At 44.6% G+C, this 17,715-nt stretch overlaps 1 protein-coding gene across 4 annotated transcripts in view; it reads right to left on the bottom strand.

Annotated features, from left to right (window-relative positions):
* The window catches only part of SND1 (staphylococcal nuclease and tudor domain containing 1), a 446,546-nt gene that overhangs the window by 90,660 nt on the left and 338,171 nt on the right, over window positions 1-17,715 (bottom strand). For 3 of the 4 annotated variants that reach the window (XM_057504746.1, XM_057504744.1, XM_036909107.2), the window contains exon 16: window positions 8,048-8,157. In XM_057504746.1, the coding sequence (XP_057360729.1) occupies window positions 8,048-8,157 (110 nt within the window). Of the gene's footprint in view, window positions 1-5,429; window positions 5,490-8,047; window positions 8,158-17,715 lie in introns of all 4 variants that reach the window. The other variant, XM_057504745.1, reaches the window with a different exon arrangement.

The following is a 17,715-nucleotide window of genomic DNA, read 5'->3' as shown; positions in this document are numbered from 1 at the left end:
AAAAAAGAATGACCACCATGTAATAGCAAAATCGGCAAAATTTAGGGAGAAAAATGTTGGCTGAGATGGAATGCACAGGTTAGGGTTTTTATATTTGCCCTATAACAAACTCTGTGAACAGAGGTGACTGAGCATCTTAGTTTACTGAATGGTAGAACTGGGGGAACATTTTTGATATAGGTGTGCTGTGAGAATAAAATGAAACACTGTATACAAAAGCACTTTGACACTAGCAAATGCTATGTAAAATGAAAGTTTGAACACTCTTAAGTCAGGAGATCTTTACCTGCATCCCCTTCAAGGAAAATAGCCTTAAATGGAAAAACACATGGAAAGACCACTGGTAGGTGATGAGGTGTCAAGGGTACATGGGAAGGTGAGACAAGCCATAGCCCCCAGTAACCTTTAACTCTTTGTGGGATTAGGGAGATGTTTAGAAAGCTGTTCTTACTGCATTCCATCTTTCCTGGGCACTGGTAGAGATAATCATTTTAAAATAGGGGGTCTTGCAATTTGGTACTGGCACAAGAACAGACCCATAGACCAATGGAACAGACTAGAGAGTCCAGATATAAACCCAACCATATATGGTCAATTAATATATGATAAAGGAACCATGGACATACATACAATGGGGAAATGACAGCCTCTTCAACAGCTGGTGTTGGCAAAACTGGACAGCTACATGCAAGAGAATAAAACTGGATTATTGTTTAACCCCCATACACAAAAGTAAACTCAAAATGGATTAAAGACTTGAATGTAAGTCATGAAACCATAAAACTCTTAGAAGACAACATAGGCAAAAATCTCCTGAATGTAAGCATGAGCAACTTCTTCCTGAACACATCTCCTCGAGAAAGGGAAACAAAAGCAAAAATGAACTCATGGGACTACATCAAACTAAAAAGTTTCTGTACAGCAAAGGACACCATCAATAGAACAAAAAGGCATCCTACAGTATGGGAGAATATATTTGTAAATGACATATCTGACAAGAGGTTAACATCCAAAATATATAAAGAACTTACACGCCTCAACAGCCAAAAAGCAAACAACCCAATTAACAAATGGGCAGAGAATATGAAGAGACAGTTCTCCAAAGAAGATATTCGGATGGCCAACAGACACATGAAAAGATGCTCCACATCACTAATCATCAGAGAAATGCAAATTAAAGCCACAATGAGATTATCACCTCACACCAGTAAGGATGGCCAGCATCGAAAAGACTAAGAACAACAAATGCTGGCAAGGATGTGGAGAAAGGGGAACCCTCCTACACTGCTGGTGGGAATGTAAGCTAGTTCAACCATTGTGGAAAGCAATATGGAGGTTTTTCAAAAAACTAAAAATAGAAATACCATTTGACCTGGGAATCCCACTCCTTGGAATTTACCAAAAGAATACAAGTTCTCAGTTTCAAAAAGACATAGGCACCCCTATGTTTATTGCAGCATTTTTTATAATAGCCAAGATATGGAAGCAACCTAGGTGTCCATCAGTAGATGAAGGGATAAAGATGTGGTATATATACACAATGGAATACTATTCAGCCAGAAGAAAGAAACAAATCCTACCATTTGCATCAACATGGATGGAGCTGGAGGACATTATGCTCAGTGAAATAAGCCAGGCAGAGAAAGACAAGTGTCAAATGCCCTCATTTGTGGAGTATAACAACAAAGTAAAACTGAAGAAACTAAATAGCAGCAGACTCAGAGACTCCAAGAATGAACTAGCTGTTATCAAAGGGAAGGGGTGTCGGGGGGCGGGTGGGGAGGGAGGGAGAAGGGGATTGAGGGGTATTATGTTTAGTGCACATGGTGTGGGGGATCATGGGGAGAACAGTGTAGCACAGAGAAGGCACATAGTGGATCTGTGGCATTTTGCTGCACTGATGGACAGTGACTACATTGGGGTATGGGTGGGGACTTGATAATATGGGTAAATGTAGTAACCGCATTGTTTTTTCATGTGAAACCTTCGTAAGAGTTTGTATCAATAATACCTTAATAAAAAATTTAAAAAAAAATAGGGGGTCTTGGTGTAAATAAGTGACACATGGCTGGACAACCAGCTTGCTTACCCGGCAATGTATTATTCATGGCTCAGCACTCAGGGAGTGTCCGAGAGCACTGCTGCCCTGGCCTCATCCCACCAGGGGTCCTTTGCCCTCATGGATTTCGGTGTGGCTTTAACTGTCCTTATTGCTCTGACCTAGAGATATAACTCTGCTACTGTTCCTGTGCCCATGTGTCTCCTGGACAGGGAATGGACCCACACAGACAGATGGGAATAGGGAGGGTGAGAGAGGATATACCACAGAGCTTTTGGGGAAACAAAAATTTAGATTAATGTAAACTGCTGAGACCAGTTATCTTTTACAGACAAGATGCAGCACACTTGGTGCTAAAACAAAGGAGAAGGCACTATTTTACTTTTTAAGTTTTCATTACCAAATATCCCTCCCAAACTCACTGCTGAGTCAATTTCCTCTGAAACATAAGTATGTGTTTTTTCTTCAAATGACAACATTTGCTTGTAATGCCTTTATGCAGCTTTGTTTTTAAAAAAGCAGGGTTAAGTGGGAGAGAGGGGATCCAGGACTGTGCCCTGGCCACTGCAGCCTGCAGAATGAGCTCCCAAGGGATATCCTCCCTTTTAATGCCAGCAGGACGAAGGGAAATAGGTCAGGGTAGCAGCTGGTTTTCAGCTCCGGCTGTCCAGCATGAGGACATCATTTCCCAGGCAGCAGTAAAGGGCCTTTTCTGAGATCTCAGAGAGGACAGAGGTCATCGAGAAAGGCATTGGAAATGATCACCAATCCTCCATATATCCTGCTCCCCACCCACCCTGGGGAAGTACACTTCCTATAGCCTGGAACTGTGGCACTGATCTCTTAACACCTTATTGCCCCTTCCCTAAAGGCGCAGGTTTTCCTGACAGCGACCTCAGTGCTGTGCAGGCAGCAGCTGGTCCTGAGTGCTGGCTGGCTGGTCTGTTGGCAAGAAGGTGTGAAGAGATCCCAAATTACTGTTGAACTACAGGAAGGGCCTCAAAAGGAACAGGATGGTTTGGGATTGTGAGATCAATGTTTTAGGATACCAAAGCAGTAAAGAATCACTTACCTGGGAACACATGGTAACTGGAGTGTGAAAACTAGGAGTTTGCACTTTTCAGCTGGTTATCTACCCATTAGCTAACGCTTTCTCCCACTACTACTTCTGGGAAGATGCTAGCAACAGACCCAATTCCCCATCTGGGAAATCACACTGGATCATCCTGTCCCTGGCAGTGTGGCAGGGAATTGTCTGAAAGAGGCAGTTGTACTTGGGGGAGGGACACCAAAGGTGGTGTCACTAAGTAAGTACCATCCAATGGGACATAGCACTCATAGCTCAGTCTCAGCTACAGCAACAGACACAACGATCTTGTGATGTATGGTCCACAAGTGGCTCAGCGTCAAAGGCAGGGAACACAGAAGCCCAACTCTGCATACCCTGTACAGCATAGGTCAGAAAACTTTTTCTGTAAAAAGACAGATTATGTTTTACGCTTTGTTGGCCATATAGCTTCAGTTGTAACTACTTAACTCTGCTGTTACAGCATGAAAGCAGCCACACACAGTACATAAAACAATCAGTGTTTCAATAAAACTTTACTGACAAAAACTGGCAGTGGGCCAGATCTGCCCATCTCCGGCCACATCTGCTACATACCAACTGAGTCAAGCTGGGAAGAACTGTTCAACTTGCTGGAGCATTTCCTTTGGGTAAAAACAGGAATGAAGTGCCTGAGAGCTCCTTGGCTGCTTTGGCCTTTAAGGTCACAAAGAGAATCAGATAGTGAGTAGGTGTCAAACTTGCTGTTCTTCTTGTACTGGGGCAAGAATGCCAGAACCACTGGATCAGTGACCTGAACAGCTTTCCAGTCTACTAGGGGTAAAACTGCAGTATTTCCATAACCTCTCACCTGGCCTGAGGGCACCTCCATATCAATAGGTGTTTCCAGGGGTGGAGAGAAGTAACTCAACTTCCATACCAATAGGTGATTACCAGGTGGGTGGAGAGGCAAGCAAGCACTGGGACTGGAGAGACAAGGATGCGATGGATTGGATGATTTTTTGTAGGCAATAAACGGGTTTCTCCCACTTTATTTTTCCCTTTGATTGATTTTGGCTTCACAAGTTTCTCTGGTTTATTTGCCTCAGGGCTGGGAACACACTTTCCCCCCTGGAGTTACATCTACCAACATATGGAAAGGAACAAAAGCCTACAGGAACCAAGGCGAAGGACCACACAGAGAGAGGAAAAGAAGAAAGGCAATGAAAGGTGGCAGGGGAGGCGTTCAGGAAAATGGAGCTGAGTGATGGCCAACAGTATTGGTAGCCCCGTGCTGGCTTGTGTCTTATAAATCATACTGAAGGAAAGCAGGGCTATCAGGTCTGGAGAAAATAGGGGGTCATCTGAAATGTAAAGAGATCTGAGAATGTGCAGGCTCCCCGTGAGGATATGGCACAGAAAGTCTGCGAGTCTTTCTTCACTCAAAACAAAGAAAGAGACAGGTACCAATTCCAGGTCTGGCTACCCAAAGCCAAAACAATGCATTTCATTAACAAGGGGTCACTTGTCAGGGCCAGGCATTCTGTACCCCAGCTTTTTGTCTGTTCTCTGGCAGGGGGCTGACCTGGGGCAGTGTCTGTTACACAGTCCCTCTGCCACACTGTATCCTTCTCGAGTTAGTTTACGGGGTTTGTATGTGTGAGTCCAGCTGGATGGACATGCTTCTGCAGGATCACATGGAGCCCAGGAGATGCTGTGAAATCATGAGCTCTGTGTGCTTACCCTTTCCTATGTGATAATGTGGATTTACAGTAACTGGGAAAAGCAGGCAGGAGGTAGAGAAATCCTGGCCAAAAGTAAGATAATAAAGAGAAAAATTTAAAGGGGAGAGATGTCTTACCCATGAGACAAGGGACCATGGGTGTAGTCAGAGTAGGGTGAGGGCCTCCGGAAAAAGCAAGGCAGGATAATTACAGAGCAGTGTGACTACATGCAAGGAAACCCCCACCAAAACTCCATGTTAAACATTAAGCTCTAGAGTCTTTCTTCAGTGAGATCAGTTGATATTCCCCAGATGAAGGAAAGTAGCCCATGTTTTTATTATGCTAATCATTTATAATCATGTGTAAGACTCACTTTAGCATGCTAAAAGGGACTTAATGTCTCATCAAGGACAAACATCCTAAAACCACTTTGAACAAGTCCACATCCCTAAGCCCTTTATCAGTTCCCCAAAACCCTCAACTGCCTATAAATCCCCTAGGCAACACACAACCCCAGACTCTCTTGCCCCTCCTGGTGTGAGGCAGGAGCTCTGTACTCTCACTTTATCTCTAAATAAAAGCCTCTACCTGACTCTCCTACCTTGTGTTTGCGTAGTTCATTCTTCGGCTCCACGAGCAAGAACCCTGGCATCACCCATACCTAATTATCTGAGCCAAATCTGATTATCAAGGGAATAGGCAGAAGGAACGACGGAACCCAGTTTGACTGCGGCCATCAGAGCAGCAGCTCAGCTCCGGAAGAGCTCCTGGAGTGGGAAGGGGCACAGTGGAGGCTGCCCTAAAGGCAAGAGCTCCGTGAGAGGGAGGATACCCAGGCATCCATGCGATTAGTACTTTTCTCCTAGGGTGGGCAGAGGAGGGCAAAGAGAAGTGTTCCAGGACAACTTGCGGAATAAAAATAAAGGCACTATACAGGTAAAAGTAAGCAAAAAGATCCGTAACAAAAACCATCCTTCATTCTTACACCATTGAGAAAACAGTTTTCATATATTATATGAAGGGAAATTCCCAGGAGAATAGGCTATAACCTGTTCCTTTAGTCAAAATCCCAAATTATCCTTAGTTTAGCCCATACTGGTCTCTCCTCTGGATAAAGATCTTTGAAAACAGTCAGCCCAAGTAATCAGATAAGCATCTAAGAAAATGCAGATAAAGGCTCTCTATCAAGAGCATCAACCCGGGCTTTGACAGATTGGAATGCTGCAACCAAGAAAGATAAATATCCACACTTTGGGTCAGGCTAAGGATCTGCAAGCTCACTCACATTCCAGGGGCATCAAAGAAGACAGGGAAGGTTGTTTTTTTTTTAATGTTTTCAACAATCAAGTATCAGTAAATACACAAAGTAAGGGCCATAATAATCACGAGAGAGCAACAGAGTTCAGGGCCACTCCTTTTAGTGTCAGTATTCTCTCTGACCCTCTTTATGCTCTGGGGTATCATCAGGCCAGAAACATGATCAGGAAGAAAAGTGGCTGGAGAAACAAGAGTTGAAAAAGAAGGGGTGAGAAACTTTAGTAGGAGATGTGAAACAATAGGAAGATGCTGATGGTGAGAAATGAGAGGCAACCAGGAATGTGATGTACATAGTAAGTGAAGAGAAGGTAAGGAACAAACGTCTTAGGCGATCCAACAATGGCTTCTCCTCCCGCTAGCCAGTGCATGGCACACAGACATCTGCCGCTGCAACCTCTGCAATGTTTTTAAGTCAGATCTGGCACTGACTTAGCTGCTTTTTCCAACATGAAACTGCTCTGTAGTTTGTTATCCAAAAGTCCAGAGAGAGGGAAAATTCTAAATATTTGCCCCTTCTACCTAGTTCCTGTGCCGTATCAAAAATGGCAACAGCTGCTCAGTTGTCTAAGTTGTCTAACTGGAGTGCTTGGATTCTTCAAACACTTCTCTAGCAGGGAGCTCTTTGGTAAAAATTCAAGGTACATTGTGTGGTTCCAAAGCAGGGGGCAGAGGAGGCACCCTGTATGACAATATAAAGATTTCCGCTTCACAAACATACATCCATCTTTTACCAAAACAAAACAGCCAATGTGAGACTGAGGAGATAACTGAGGAGTTAGCACCCCCCGCTCCCCTAACCGCCAGTATACCAATAGCCAAGAAACTGCTACCTAGACGTGGTTGTGGCTGATTTTGGGGAAGTAGAATCCATATCTCTTGAACTAAGAATTTCAGATTTCTTCTGCCGCACCACTTTCGTTCACAAAACAAGAAGGCTAATGCTAGAGAAATCTCAAAGAGATGGCACCTAACAGCGAGGGCAAGGGTGTCCACCATAAGCGCCTTGGGCAAGGCTGACCTCCTGTGCTTCTCTTATCCAGTATGTTTGTTGGTAATACATAAGAGATGCTGAAGCTCTGAAAAGGTATTTGTTTCAGTTAACCTCCCAAAGGAGCCCACACATCTGATCTCAAGGATCTATAAAGACCCACGAGCCAGGTACCCATAAGGATACCATAATCTTTTAGCTCTGAACAAATTATGGTATGGTATTGCACGGAAGGCAGAGTTGACTGTAAAAGAAACGAGGACAGAGGCAGATCTAAAATCCTAAGCCTGAGCCCAGTACACTCCCCTACTGTTCCTTTCTTGTACCCACATAGCAGGATGAATGACTGACATACTCGTAGAAGGGAGATGGATCTGCTGACTATGACTTGATAAAAACGAGCAGGTAGATGGGCACCACAGCAGCTGAGAAGCTTAACTCCTGCCTGAAAAAGCCAGCCCAACAGGCAGAAACAGAATTACAATTAAATTAAGTCAGAAAACCTGCTACAGAAAATGCAATTACTCAAAGATACAAATAAATGTTCAAAGAAAATTGGCCCCTGACAGGGTTAGTCAAGCTTCTAAATCCAGCTGGAGGCAGGCAGCTCAGGCTAATTCGCAGAGGAGAAGGACTGCAAAGCTGTAAGCTCTCTGCGTCAGGAGCCTGGCTAGTCGGGCCTGGTGCTCAAAACGCATCCCCCACCAATGGTGCGGCACAATCGAGGTGGCAGGCCAGCGACACCAGGATCAAGGAGACAGGATGTGGTAGATACAGAATGGATCAGGGATGTGTAAGGCTGGTAACACCAGTTCCCCCAGTGACAGACTGACCTCTGGCCATGGCAAAAAACATCACAAGGCAGCCCCATTTTCTCACCCTCCCTGTACGAAGAGCACCTGAAGATATCCTACCTCTCGCTGCAGCACCAGTTCCTTGGTGAAGAGCATTGCTTCTTCGCTGAAGGGCTCTCCCTCCTGCACCAAGCCTGGGAGGTTTCGGGCTCCTCTGGGGCATTCAATACCTGTGTCAGGAGAAAAGGAGAATTTGTGAGGAAAAGGGGCTCACTAGGCCTGGTATCCAGCAAGGATGGTCTGTGACACTTCTAATGAGGCTGGCATGAGATCAGAATGCCACTGAATCTGCTAAGGCAGAGGCAGTGGTCCTGGGGTAGAGCTGAGCTCACTCCAGGTGGGAAAGAGCAACACGAGGCTCTCAGTCACGGCACCTGTGGGTTACCGAGACCAGGAGTTCCAAGTAAGACGCACAGGAAACACGTGTACTAAGGTGTGGCAGGAAGCTCTAGCTCGCGTTCCTCGCTCCTTATGGTCCCACGGCCTCCCTGCCTGAACCATCACTTACATAAATGGATTTCTCACCTAAATTGTACTGATATCCCCAGCCATTCTGCCTCCTGAGAGCCATCCCAGCTGATCCTCAGACATTTTCTCTTTACTATCTGACTTTTACATCAAATCCGCAAATGTTAACTCAGTGTCATTTTCCTCTTCAAATAAGCTCTGGCTCTGTTCTGTGGCTATATTTTAGACAACAGAACCATCAGTTTTTCACTCAGAATGAGAGAGAGAAAAAACAGAATGATTGATGAAGTATTAGGTATCTGGAGCCAGACTGACCTGGATTCACACTCTGTCACTTGTTAGCTTTGTGATCTTGGCCAAGTAACTGAACCATTCAAAGCCTCAGCTGCCCTATTTGTAAAACTGCTGTAATAATGTACAGATAAAGTGAAGATTCCTGTGGCCAGGATTCTCACCTGGCCCTGGTTGGCTGGCTCACTACACATGTGTGGGCAATGTATCGTTATTGACTCTGTATAGAGAGCCCTGCCCAGTGCTCTGGGTGACACAGCTGCAAGAGAGCAGCGCTGAAGACAGAGGCCCAGAGGATGGCTGTGTGGGCAGAGGGGCCCAGAGGCAGAGACCTGCTTGCTGCATGCAGACTTGCTCTGAGTAGCTAGTTATTAACCTGCCACCATGGTAATAAAGTTGGGTATAACCCTTTCACCCAAAGAACGCTCTACTGTCATTTCTTTGGTCACACTGAATCCATAATGAACTTGCCCAGGGCAGAAACCCATTGGCAAGACAACTGGTGACATTGGTAGGGTTCATTGGTGACCAAAGAAAAAGAACAGGCTGGCCTCATAGAAGGAGTATTTCAGCAGGATGCACCTATGGATGGGGAGACACTCGAGTCTCCCCCTGTGGACATGTAGTACTGTGAAGGGGTGGAGGACCGGGGTCCACCCCAAAAGAAAGAAAATTTATTGCTGACTGAAATGGCATCGCTATGAAATGCTGTGGAAATATAAGGCCCGAGAGGAAGCAGCAGGAGAAGCAGCAGCATGCAGGCTGCCGGGTGCTGTGGGGCAGGTGAAGGATGTAGTGGAGCCGTCAGCCCCAGAAATGGAGGAGCGGAGGTTGGACGAACAGGTGGGGGTGGAGGCCCTGCTGGTGCTGGAGGCATCGGGCTCTCCTTGGTTGAGACCCCACGTGGTTGAAAGCTAGTGGAAAGCCAGAAGGACTCGGCATCCACGGGTTCCTCCAGGAGAGGTGCAGCCCCCTCCCCAGGTCACGGAGCACTCCATGCTCTGCTTCTATCCTCAGGCTCAAGCACAAAGGAAATACGGTCTGCTTCTCGAAGGAAGAATTTAAAGGGCCCCGTGAAGGTCACGAGGACCCAGATATGGGTTGGTTTGAAAAGGAAGGAGCAGACGGAAAGAAATTGGATGACTGGAGCTGTGGCAGTGATTAGGACCGGAGCAGCGGTTCTGGCTGCTGAGGAGGAAGCAGAAGGCAGAGATAAAGCAACAAGATCAGCCTGTGTGTCTGCAAGACTTTCTGCTGGAGAGGCTGGAGGAGGCGGGTATTGTAAGGCACACCCACGGTTCTTTTGGTTGACTCATTTGAATAGAACTGGTTTGAATATAGGCAGGATGACCACCTGGTGCCAATGGATCTACTCAGGCTTGAGGTTTATTTTAATTTGTTGTAATTTTTGTTATTTGTATGTTATATTATGTTATGGTGGAATTTGGTTACAATGCTCTAGCTTTCTTGCACAGGGACCATTGCAGAGGACTGAGGGCACATAGATTCAGACCCGAGAATCCTGGAGGGATAGAGTGTGGATAAAGTGAAGGTTCCTGTGGCCAGGATTCTCACCTGGCCCTGGCTGTCTAGCTCACTACACACGTGTGGGCAATGCATCATTATTGACCATGTATAGAGAGCCCTGCCCAGTGCTCTGGGCGACACGGCTACAGGAGAACAGAGCAGAGGCTGGAGTGGTGGCAGTGCCGAGGACAGAGGCCCAGAGGACGGCTGTGTGGGCAGAGGAGCCCAGAGGCAGGGACTGGCTTGCTGCGTGCAGACTCGCTCTGAGTGGCTAGTGATTAACCTGCCACCATGGAAATAAAGTTGGGATAACCCTTTCACCCCAAGAACAATCTACTGTCATTTCTTTGGTCATATTGAATCTATAGTGAACTTGCCCAGGGCAGAAACTCTTTGATAAGACATAAATATCTACTTCACATAGTTGTTGTGTGACCTGGGGGAGACTATGTATGTAAAATACTAAGCACAATGTCTGATATATATGGAAAAGTATAATACATGCTAGCTTTTATTACTTTTAGCAAAAACCATCCTCAAAATCGCAGTTATCTTTGACTCCACATGTATGTAGCCTGTAAGATCCCAGAGGGCAGAATACCATCCTTCACACTACTTTATATCTCTTATTTAATACATAGTATTATTTAATATTATTTATACCTAGTATTTAATACAACATGGGTGCTCACGCACCAACTTAGACTGCCTCCTCTTTCCCTCTGATTCAATCATTCGTTTTGCAAATATATTTATCACCAATGATGGTTAGTGGTGACAGACTGAAGTATCTTGCATTTTGATGTCTCAAATAGATCTATAAATGTCTCCAAAAATATTCATATACTGGCTGTAATTACACAGGAAAATGTTAAACTAGGCTGGAGATAAGGGAAAAGAAAATGATGAAAAGAAGGGGAGGATGCCTTTAGTGTCCATGTCTGAGTCACTGCTGGTCTCTCCTGCTGCTATAAAAATAAAGCAGAACTGGGAGGTGTTCTCTTTTATTTACAAACAGCCTCAGGTGCAGGTACAAGAGATCTGGCGTGGGGAGGTAAGGTAGCTAGGCATCTAGGCTACTGCTAACACCTGTCGGGGAGCCTTTGGGAGAAGCGGGGCCACCAAGCCGGAGACAAAAGGTGTTTCTCTTATGGATGAAGCCAGGTAGCTGCTCAAGTGTCTGGCCACACCACAGATTCAAGATCATGAAGCTCAGAGGAAAGAGAATAGATTAGACACCCTGGGTTTTCACAAGATTGAGAACAGAGCTTTCTCTTCCAGTCTCAAGGCCTCACAAAAAAATATATCCCATCAAACAAAACACCAGACAGGGAATGCAGCAGCCTCAGGAGAGAGATTGCAGCAGGCGAGCAGCCTGGGTGGAGGCCAGGACCATTCACCCACCCATCTGGAGACAGGACAGCTGAAGGCCCTACTCAAGTCTCACATGGATAGAAGATGATCACCAGGGGGCCTGATTCCACACAGGGAAGTGGGGCTTATTTTTTGTGAAAGACAGTAATAAGTTCAAAGAGCAAAAAGCCTGGGATTAACCTTGAAGGGTAAGGTGGGGCTAGAGTGAAATGGAATGAAAGATTGCCCATGATTTTCATAGTATCAATAGCCAAAACTTTCCATTATATATCTGCAAACTAAGCAAGAACAGAATTGTCAGCAAGAAAAATAAACAACTGTACCAAACTTTTTGGCCACATAACCATAGATAAAAGATTGTTGCAAACCAAGAACATAAAGTAATGTGAAGGATGGTATTCTGCCCTCTGGGATCTTACAGGCTACATGTGGAGTCAAAGATGACTGCGATTTTGAGCATGGTATTTGCTAAAAGTAATAAAAGCTAAAACAAGTGTCGGTTTGTTTCTGACCCTTAGCAGCCATTTGGATGGGACAGAACTGGGGGTTGTTAGGAACCGGGAACTAGAATTGGGAGGAGGCCACGGCACCAAACAGGTGGCAGGAACTAGGCAGAATGCATTTACACTAACAATGGCCCTCTTGGAGAGTTCAAAGACTGTGCCCAGCTCTTATTTATCAGCGTCTGGACTTGATTTTGTACCCCAAGGGATCAAGGAACAGGGCAAGAAATATGCTGTGCACTAACAGAGAGGAAACCAAATAGTGTTAACATTCTAAAGACCAAAGGACAGATATCACTGCTGAAACCCAGGTGAAGTCACATGCTGTCAGCAAGAAGAGTCCTGCTGTGCCTTCCTTTCCCAAGAGCTTGGTCATTAGGTAAATAAACTCAGTCCACATTGCACCATTCAAACAAGTCTACAGTACTGAGCTAATGCCCCTGGGGTGCTGCTTTGTTACCAACAGAATGTTCTTAAGAGTTTGAGGAAATAGACAAACTTGGGTTCTCAGAAGGCGAAGCCCAGGCTGCCATCGCTGAAGAGGGCAGGCTGACACGCAGCTATGGAGAATTCCCAAGGGAGTAAATATAAAGTGAGATATCACTGGAGGTCCAGAAACTGCCCAGCCAGGTGAGCAGGCGCCGGTAATTCTGGTCGGGCACTTCAGCACTAAGTTGTCTTTCTCAGTAATGCCCCGGGCAGTGCTGCTGCTAAGGATACATACGCTTTGCTGTGCCATGAATGCCACAGGGGCAGGCTAACTGCCAAGCTTACCCCTGACATTTAAAGGCCATTGAAAAACTCGAACCATTTTGTTTTAATTAAAAAAAAAAAAACCAAAAACCTCCCAAACATTCTTAAACATTTTCCTTCCTACAATGGGATGTGCCAGAATGAAGTGAGAGAGAATATCCTGCGGGGCCTTCCCAGCTGACTTCCATCAAGGTCAGACACAGCAGATGGAGGCAAGATACACGGTGCTTCCTGTTCCATGTGACCACTTTACAGCCCTACTATCTGCCTATAGGTAAAATCCATTATTTTTCACACCTTTCTTATGTTTTCTGGGATATCATGGTTGACCACAACTACTTAAAACAAAACAAAAAAGAGGATGTGCCTGATTTTGTATGGTTTATGATGAGAAAGCTCATCCCTAGCTCTGTTCTTGTTTCTGCTTGGCAAATGATTAAGTATGAAACCTTTACAGGCCTCACGGGCTCTATCAAATGAAGGAGCTCCAAAGGTTCCCCCAAAGGTAAAATCCTACAACTTTGGTTGTGCCCTTTTCAGATTCCTCACCCATGGCTTGACCCCTGGAGCACAGAGAGCCTACTTTCAAATTTGAAATGCTAGGCTATGTAGCATTCTATTAAAAATAAATTATACATTAGAGACATTGACTGACTAGGTCAATTAACACAAACACTTTGGTCAGTCAGCTTCAGAACAAGCTGTACAAATCCTTGCTAATGACACGATAATGGCAACCTAGGAGATTCTATTGATGGCTATGTGAGAGTCATGTATTGCTCTGAATATTTTACATTGTATGTTGAATTTATGATCATCAAGCTTCTGGGCTCAAAGTGCATTTGCTTTTTCACATTGTTGGAAGCTAAAGGTAAGTGTGGCAAATCTGCATTGGCCAGAAATGACAGCTTCCCGATGGCACTTAGTCCGGTTAACAGGAGACCAGGCATGAGGAAGGAAACAAACCTCTAGTAGAAACAGTGACCAACTGGAAGGATTAGTCAATGGTGCTACCCGCATGCATGTCCACTGTGTGCTCACTACTGCACCCGACACTACCAAGGAAAGGGAACAGGAGGCATGCAGAAGGAATCTTTGCCTTTTGCCTACTTAGGGTCTTAAAAACACCACAGTTCACTTAGCAGACCTTCCCACCCTCCATTTCACAAAAATGTATCAGTACCTACACTGGGCTACACACCGTGTTGGAAGGTGGGGAATCAGTCATGAATAAGAAAGACTTCTGGCTGATAGAGCTTCATGACCAGAATGATGACATTATTTTCTGCTACCACTGTGTTACCACTTTGTAATGCTACTGTGTTATTTGGTGGCTGAATTTACCATTCAGCCTATAGGATGTAGAATGCTGATGAGTAACATGTGATAATGGGCTTATGTTAGGGAGCTGCACAGGTGTCCTGGAGTCTACTGGTAGATTAAACTGGACAAATCATTCATGAGGCTCACCATGCCACAGCCCTTGCTAAGGGTCAGCCTCTGTCCTCACCCCTCACTGCAAGCTGGGGATGGAGGTCAGAGTAGAAGGTGGGTGATGACAGGGATGGAGAGTTGTACCTGCACCTGACTCCACGGGAAACAATCTGCAGGCAGGCTGGCAGAGGGAAGAAGTTCTGTCCTAATAGAAATGGCAGCTATCCAGTGAGCTGGTAAGATACTCTTTCTGGATCTTGAACTGGACAGTACGCAAAACATAAGCCCATCAGGAGCTAGAGGCAGGAGACAAGGAGCTAAGGGAAGCAACTTGCATCAACACCAGAGCAATCTCAGATCCACAGTCACCCTCGAGGTTCCAAGATCAGTGAGACCAAAACTTACCTTGGATTCTGTTAGATTTTTGTGGATGTACGTGCAATTCTGCTTTCCCCCTCACTACTACCATGAGCAACCCTGTGTGAAAATGTGCTATCTGCAATGCAAATAAAACTAAAACGAAACTGCTTCCTAGGGAGGACATTGTGTTACTCAGATTTTAGTCTTTCTATCATCTAATACACTGCCTAGCTCACAGTGGCATTGTAGATCTTCCACAAATGTTGAAAGAACATTAGTGAAAAATACTCTGAAAAGAAGTAAATATACAGAGAAGGAATGGCCAGTGAACAGCAGGGTTGTAGATCTTGTGCAAATACCAGGAGATGTGCCAACAGTGTCCTTAACTACATACATCATGCTCTCCCATGTTTATAAGAGTTCAAGGAAGAAAAGGAGAGCACTACAATACCCATTTACCCACTGCTACACCTGGGGAAAAGCAGTGTAAATATAGATAGGAAGTGGTCACGCTGATAGGCAGCATAAGCAAGACCTGAGGCTGGAACCCCACAAAGATGTTTAGCTTCCCATACAACAAAGGAGGAAAGCAATTCCCACTTATGACCCTATGTTCAACCTAGGAAGCTATGTGGACACATGGAAATGCAGAAAACTGGAGTAGATTTTTAAAAGAGCAGCAGAAAATGACTCAGGGGTGGGAGGCCTGCCTTTAAAGTAAAGATAAAAGGTGCTAAATCTGTACAGCTTGGCTAAGTGGTGACTAAGAGGCTGACATGATAGCAATCTGCAAACATCTGAAAGGTGTAAACACAAGAAAGGAGGGAAAATACTTAGCCTGAGAACAGGGGGTGTAATTATTAGGGGAAAGAAAATCTGGACAAAATATCAGAAAAACTTAGTGTGGGGATGACTACTGGGTTATAAATAAGTTTTCCAAAGGAAATTAAAATGCTGTTGATCCTAAAACTGAAAGGTGGCCCTTAAATCCACCCCTCTGCTTACGTGAAAGTAACCCAGTCCAGGGAACTGTGATTTTACTTTCTATATTTGGGGTAGGAGTTCTTTAAAAATATTCAAATTAAAATACATCTGCTTTGAATACTGCTTCATGAACTTTCCACATACTTTTTGTTGATCAAACCACAGGGGAAGCAAAATGGTGGTTTTGGTGGGGCTTTCAGAAGAAAAACTTCCTTTATCTGCATGTAGCCTATACCTGGCTAGCAGATTAAATGAGGCTGAGTACAGAGTCTCAGGGACAGATGGCTGGGAAAGGGACAGCAGACAAGACTATCTCATCTAGTGGGTTATCTCCATACTGTTCTCTAAGACCCTAGTTAAGGATGCTGTAAAAATGTCCTAGGTGGGCAACTACAGACACAAGCTCCTTTTTTGTAAATACACAGTCCCCCGGAGTAAACGTCAAGGACAAGGGGAGGCACAGAAAGAACACCAAAATAAGCACCCTGTCACACTGAATGCACTCTAATACCTCTGCCTGACTTCTTGCTGCTGAGTTAGCCAATTTATAATTAAGACTCTCACCAGAGATTTTTACCCCCAGAGTCAATTAGTTCCATGTCTATACTTTCCCTTGCTATTCTCTGCCCCCGACCAAAACAAAATTAAGACCCTATACCTAGAGAGTAAGCACTTTATGTAGCGCAAGAAAAGCACTTTTAACTATGTCCAAGTGAATTTGAAAAACTCCTTGGTGTTAACAATATTTAGATAGCTATTCCTTCCCTAAGGCTCAAGAACAAAACACAGAACTCTTAAAACATCACCACAGAATGCAGAGGCAGACAGGCCACCTAATTTTGAGGAACAGGTTATCACCTGAATATACATATGAAGCCAAATTAGTTCAAACTGTCAGTTCTCAGAAATGTTAACACGTCTCATGCACCAAAAGACTGCTCTTAGTTCTCTCACAAGTGTTGAGGCAGAAATAGTTCGGACTGTAAATGCCGTCAATGAATCAGTTAGCAAGTGAAGACTACAAGCCATCCCACTTAGAACCAGATGGTCCTACATTTCCATGTTGCCAGAATGGCCGAAAGAGCAAGGCGAACAGTGGATCAGTTGGATCCCAAGAGTTCGTTCTACATGGTATGAGGCCTCAATAATTAAAAGGGTCAGAAAGGAAGCAAGGGTTTTGTATTGTCTCAAATTCTTTACTCTCTTCCTTGTTCTCTGAACTGCTATGATGTTACCTCTGGGGAGACAGCATCTTATGGACCAATTTTAGAACATGTCACTGCTAGAGCTCTTTCAGTGATCAGAATAAAGGGATAAAAGAAGGAAGAGATCCTAATTAAAGGGATCAAATTTCTCAGGTAATTGTAGCCAGGGGAGTCAGAACTGGGCAAGAGCTGAGACTGAAGCTGTTTTTGGTTCATAGTTTCAATTGTTTGGAGTAGACTTTTGTTAGGTGGTTCCGATGGTAATGTTTGATGCATTTGCTGAAAAACCAGAAAGTGAAGTTAATTGGGAACAGGAGCAGTAAGACGCGGTCTTCACAATTCGCTGGGAATTGTTGCTCCCTTTGAAGAAATGAAGGGCGTGGAGGGTCAGCATCTACAGAAATGAAGTGAAGCAGGCCCTACTTATTCAAGGTTTCAGTTACATGCAGTCAACCACCATCTGGATGCCAATGATCCTCCTTCTGACAGTCAGAAGGTCAACAGCAGCCTAACACTGCATCACAATGCCCAAGACATTCACCTGGCTTCATCGCATCACAAAGGCATTTTATCATCTCACAGCGACACAAGAAGTGTGAGTACAATTTTAAGAGACCACATTCATGTAAGTTTTATTGCATGCAGTATGTTGTTATAACTGTTTTATTAGTTGTTGTTAACCTCTTCTGAATGTAATTTATATACTAAACTTTATTATAGGTATGTGAGTTTCTCCAGTGCAAGTCCAAACAGTTGTCACCACTAGGAGATGGATGACTTCTCATGTCTGATTTCTAGTTGTTAGATTGTAACTGGTGGGTTCCCATTC

The sequence above is a fragment of the Manis pentadactyla genome, chromosome 7, assembly GCF_030020395.1.
Source record: "Manis pentadactyla isolate mManPen7 chromosome 7, mManPen7.hap1, whole genome shotgun sequence".
Taxonomy (NCBI): Eukaryota; Metazoa; Chordata; class Mammalia; order Pholidota; family Manidae; genus Manis; species Manis pentadactyla.
This window is presented reverse-complemented; position numbering and strand designations above follow the sequence as displayed.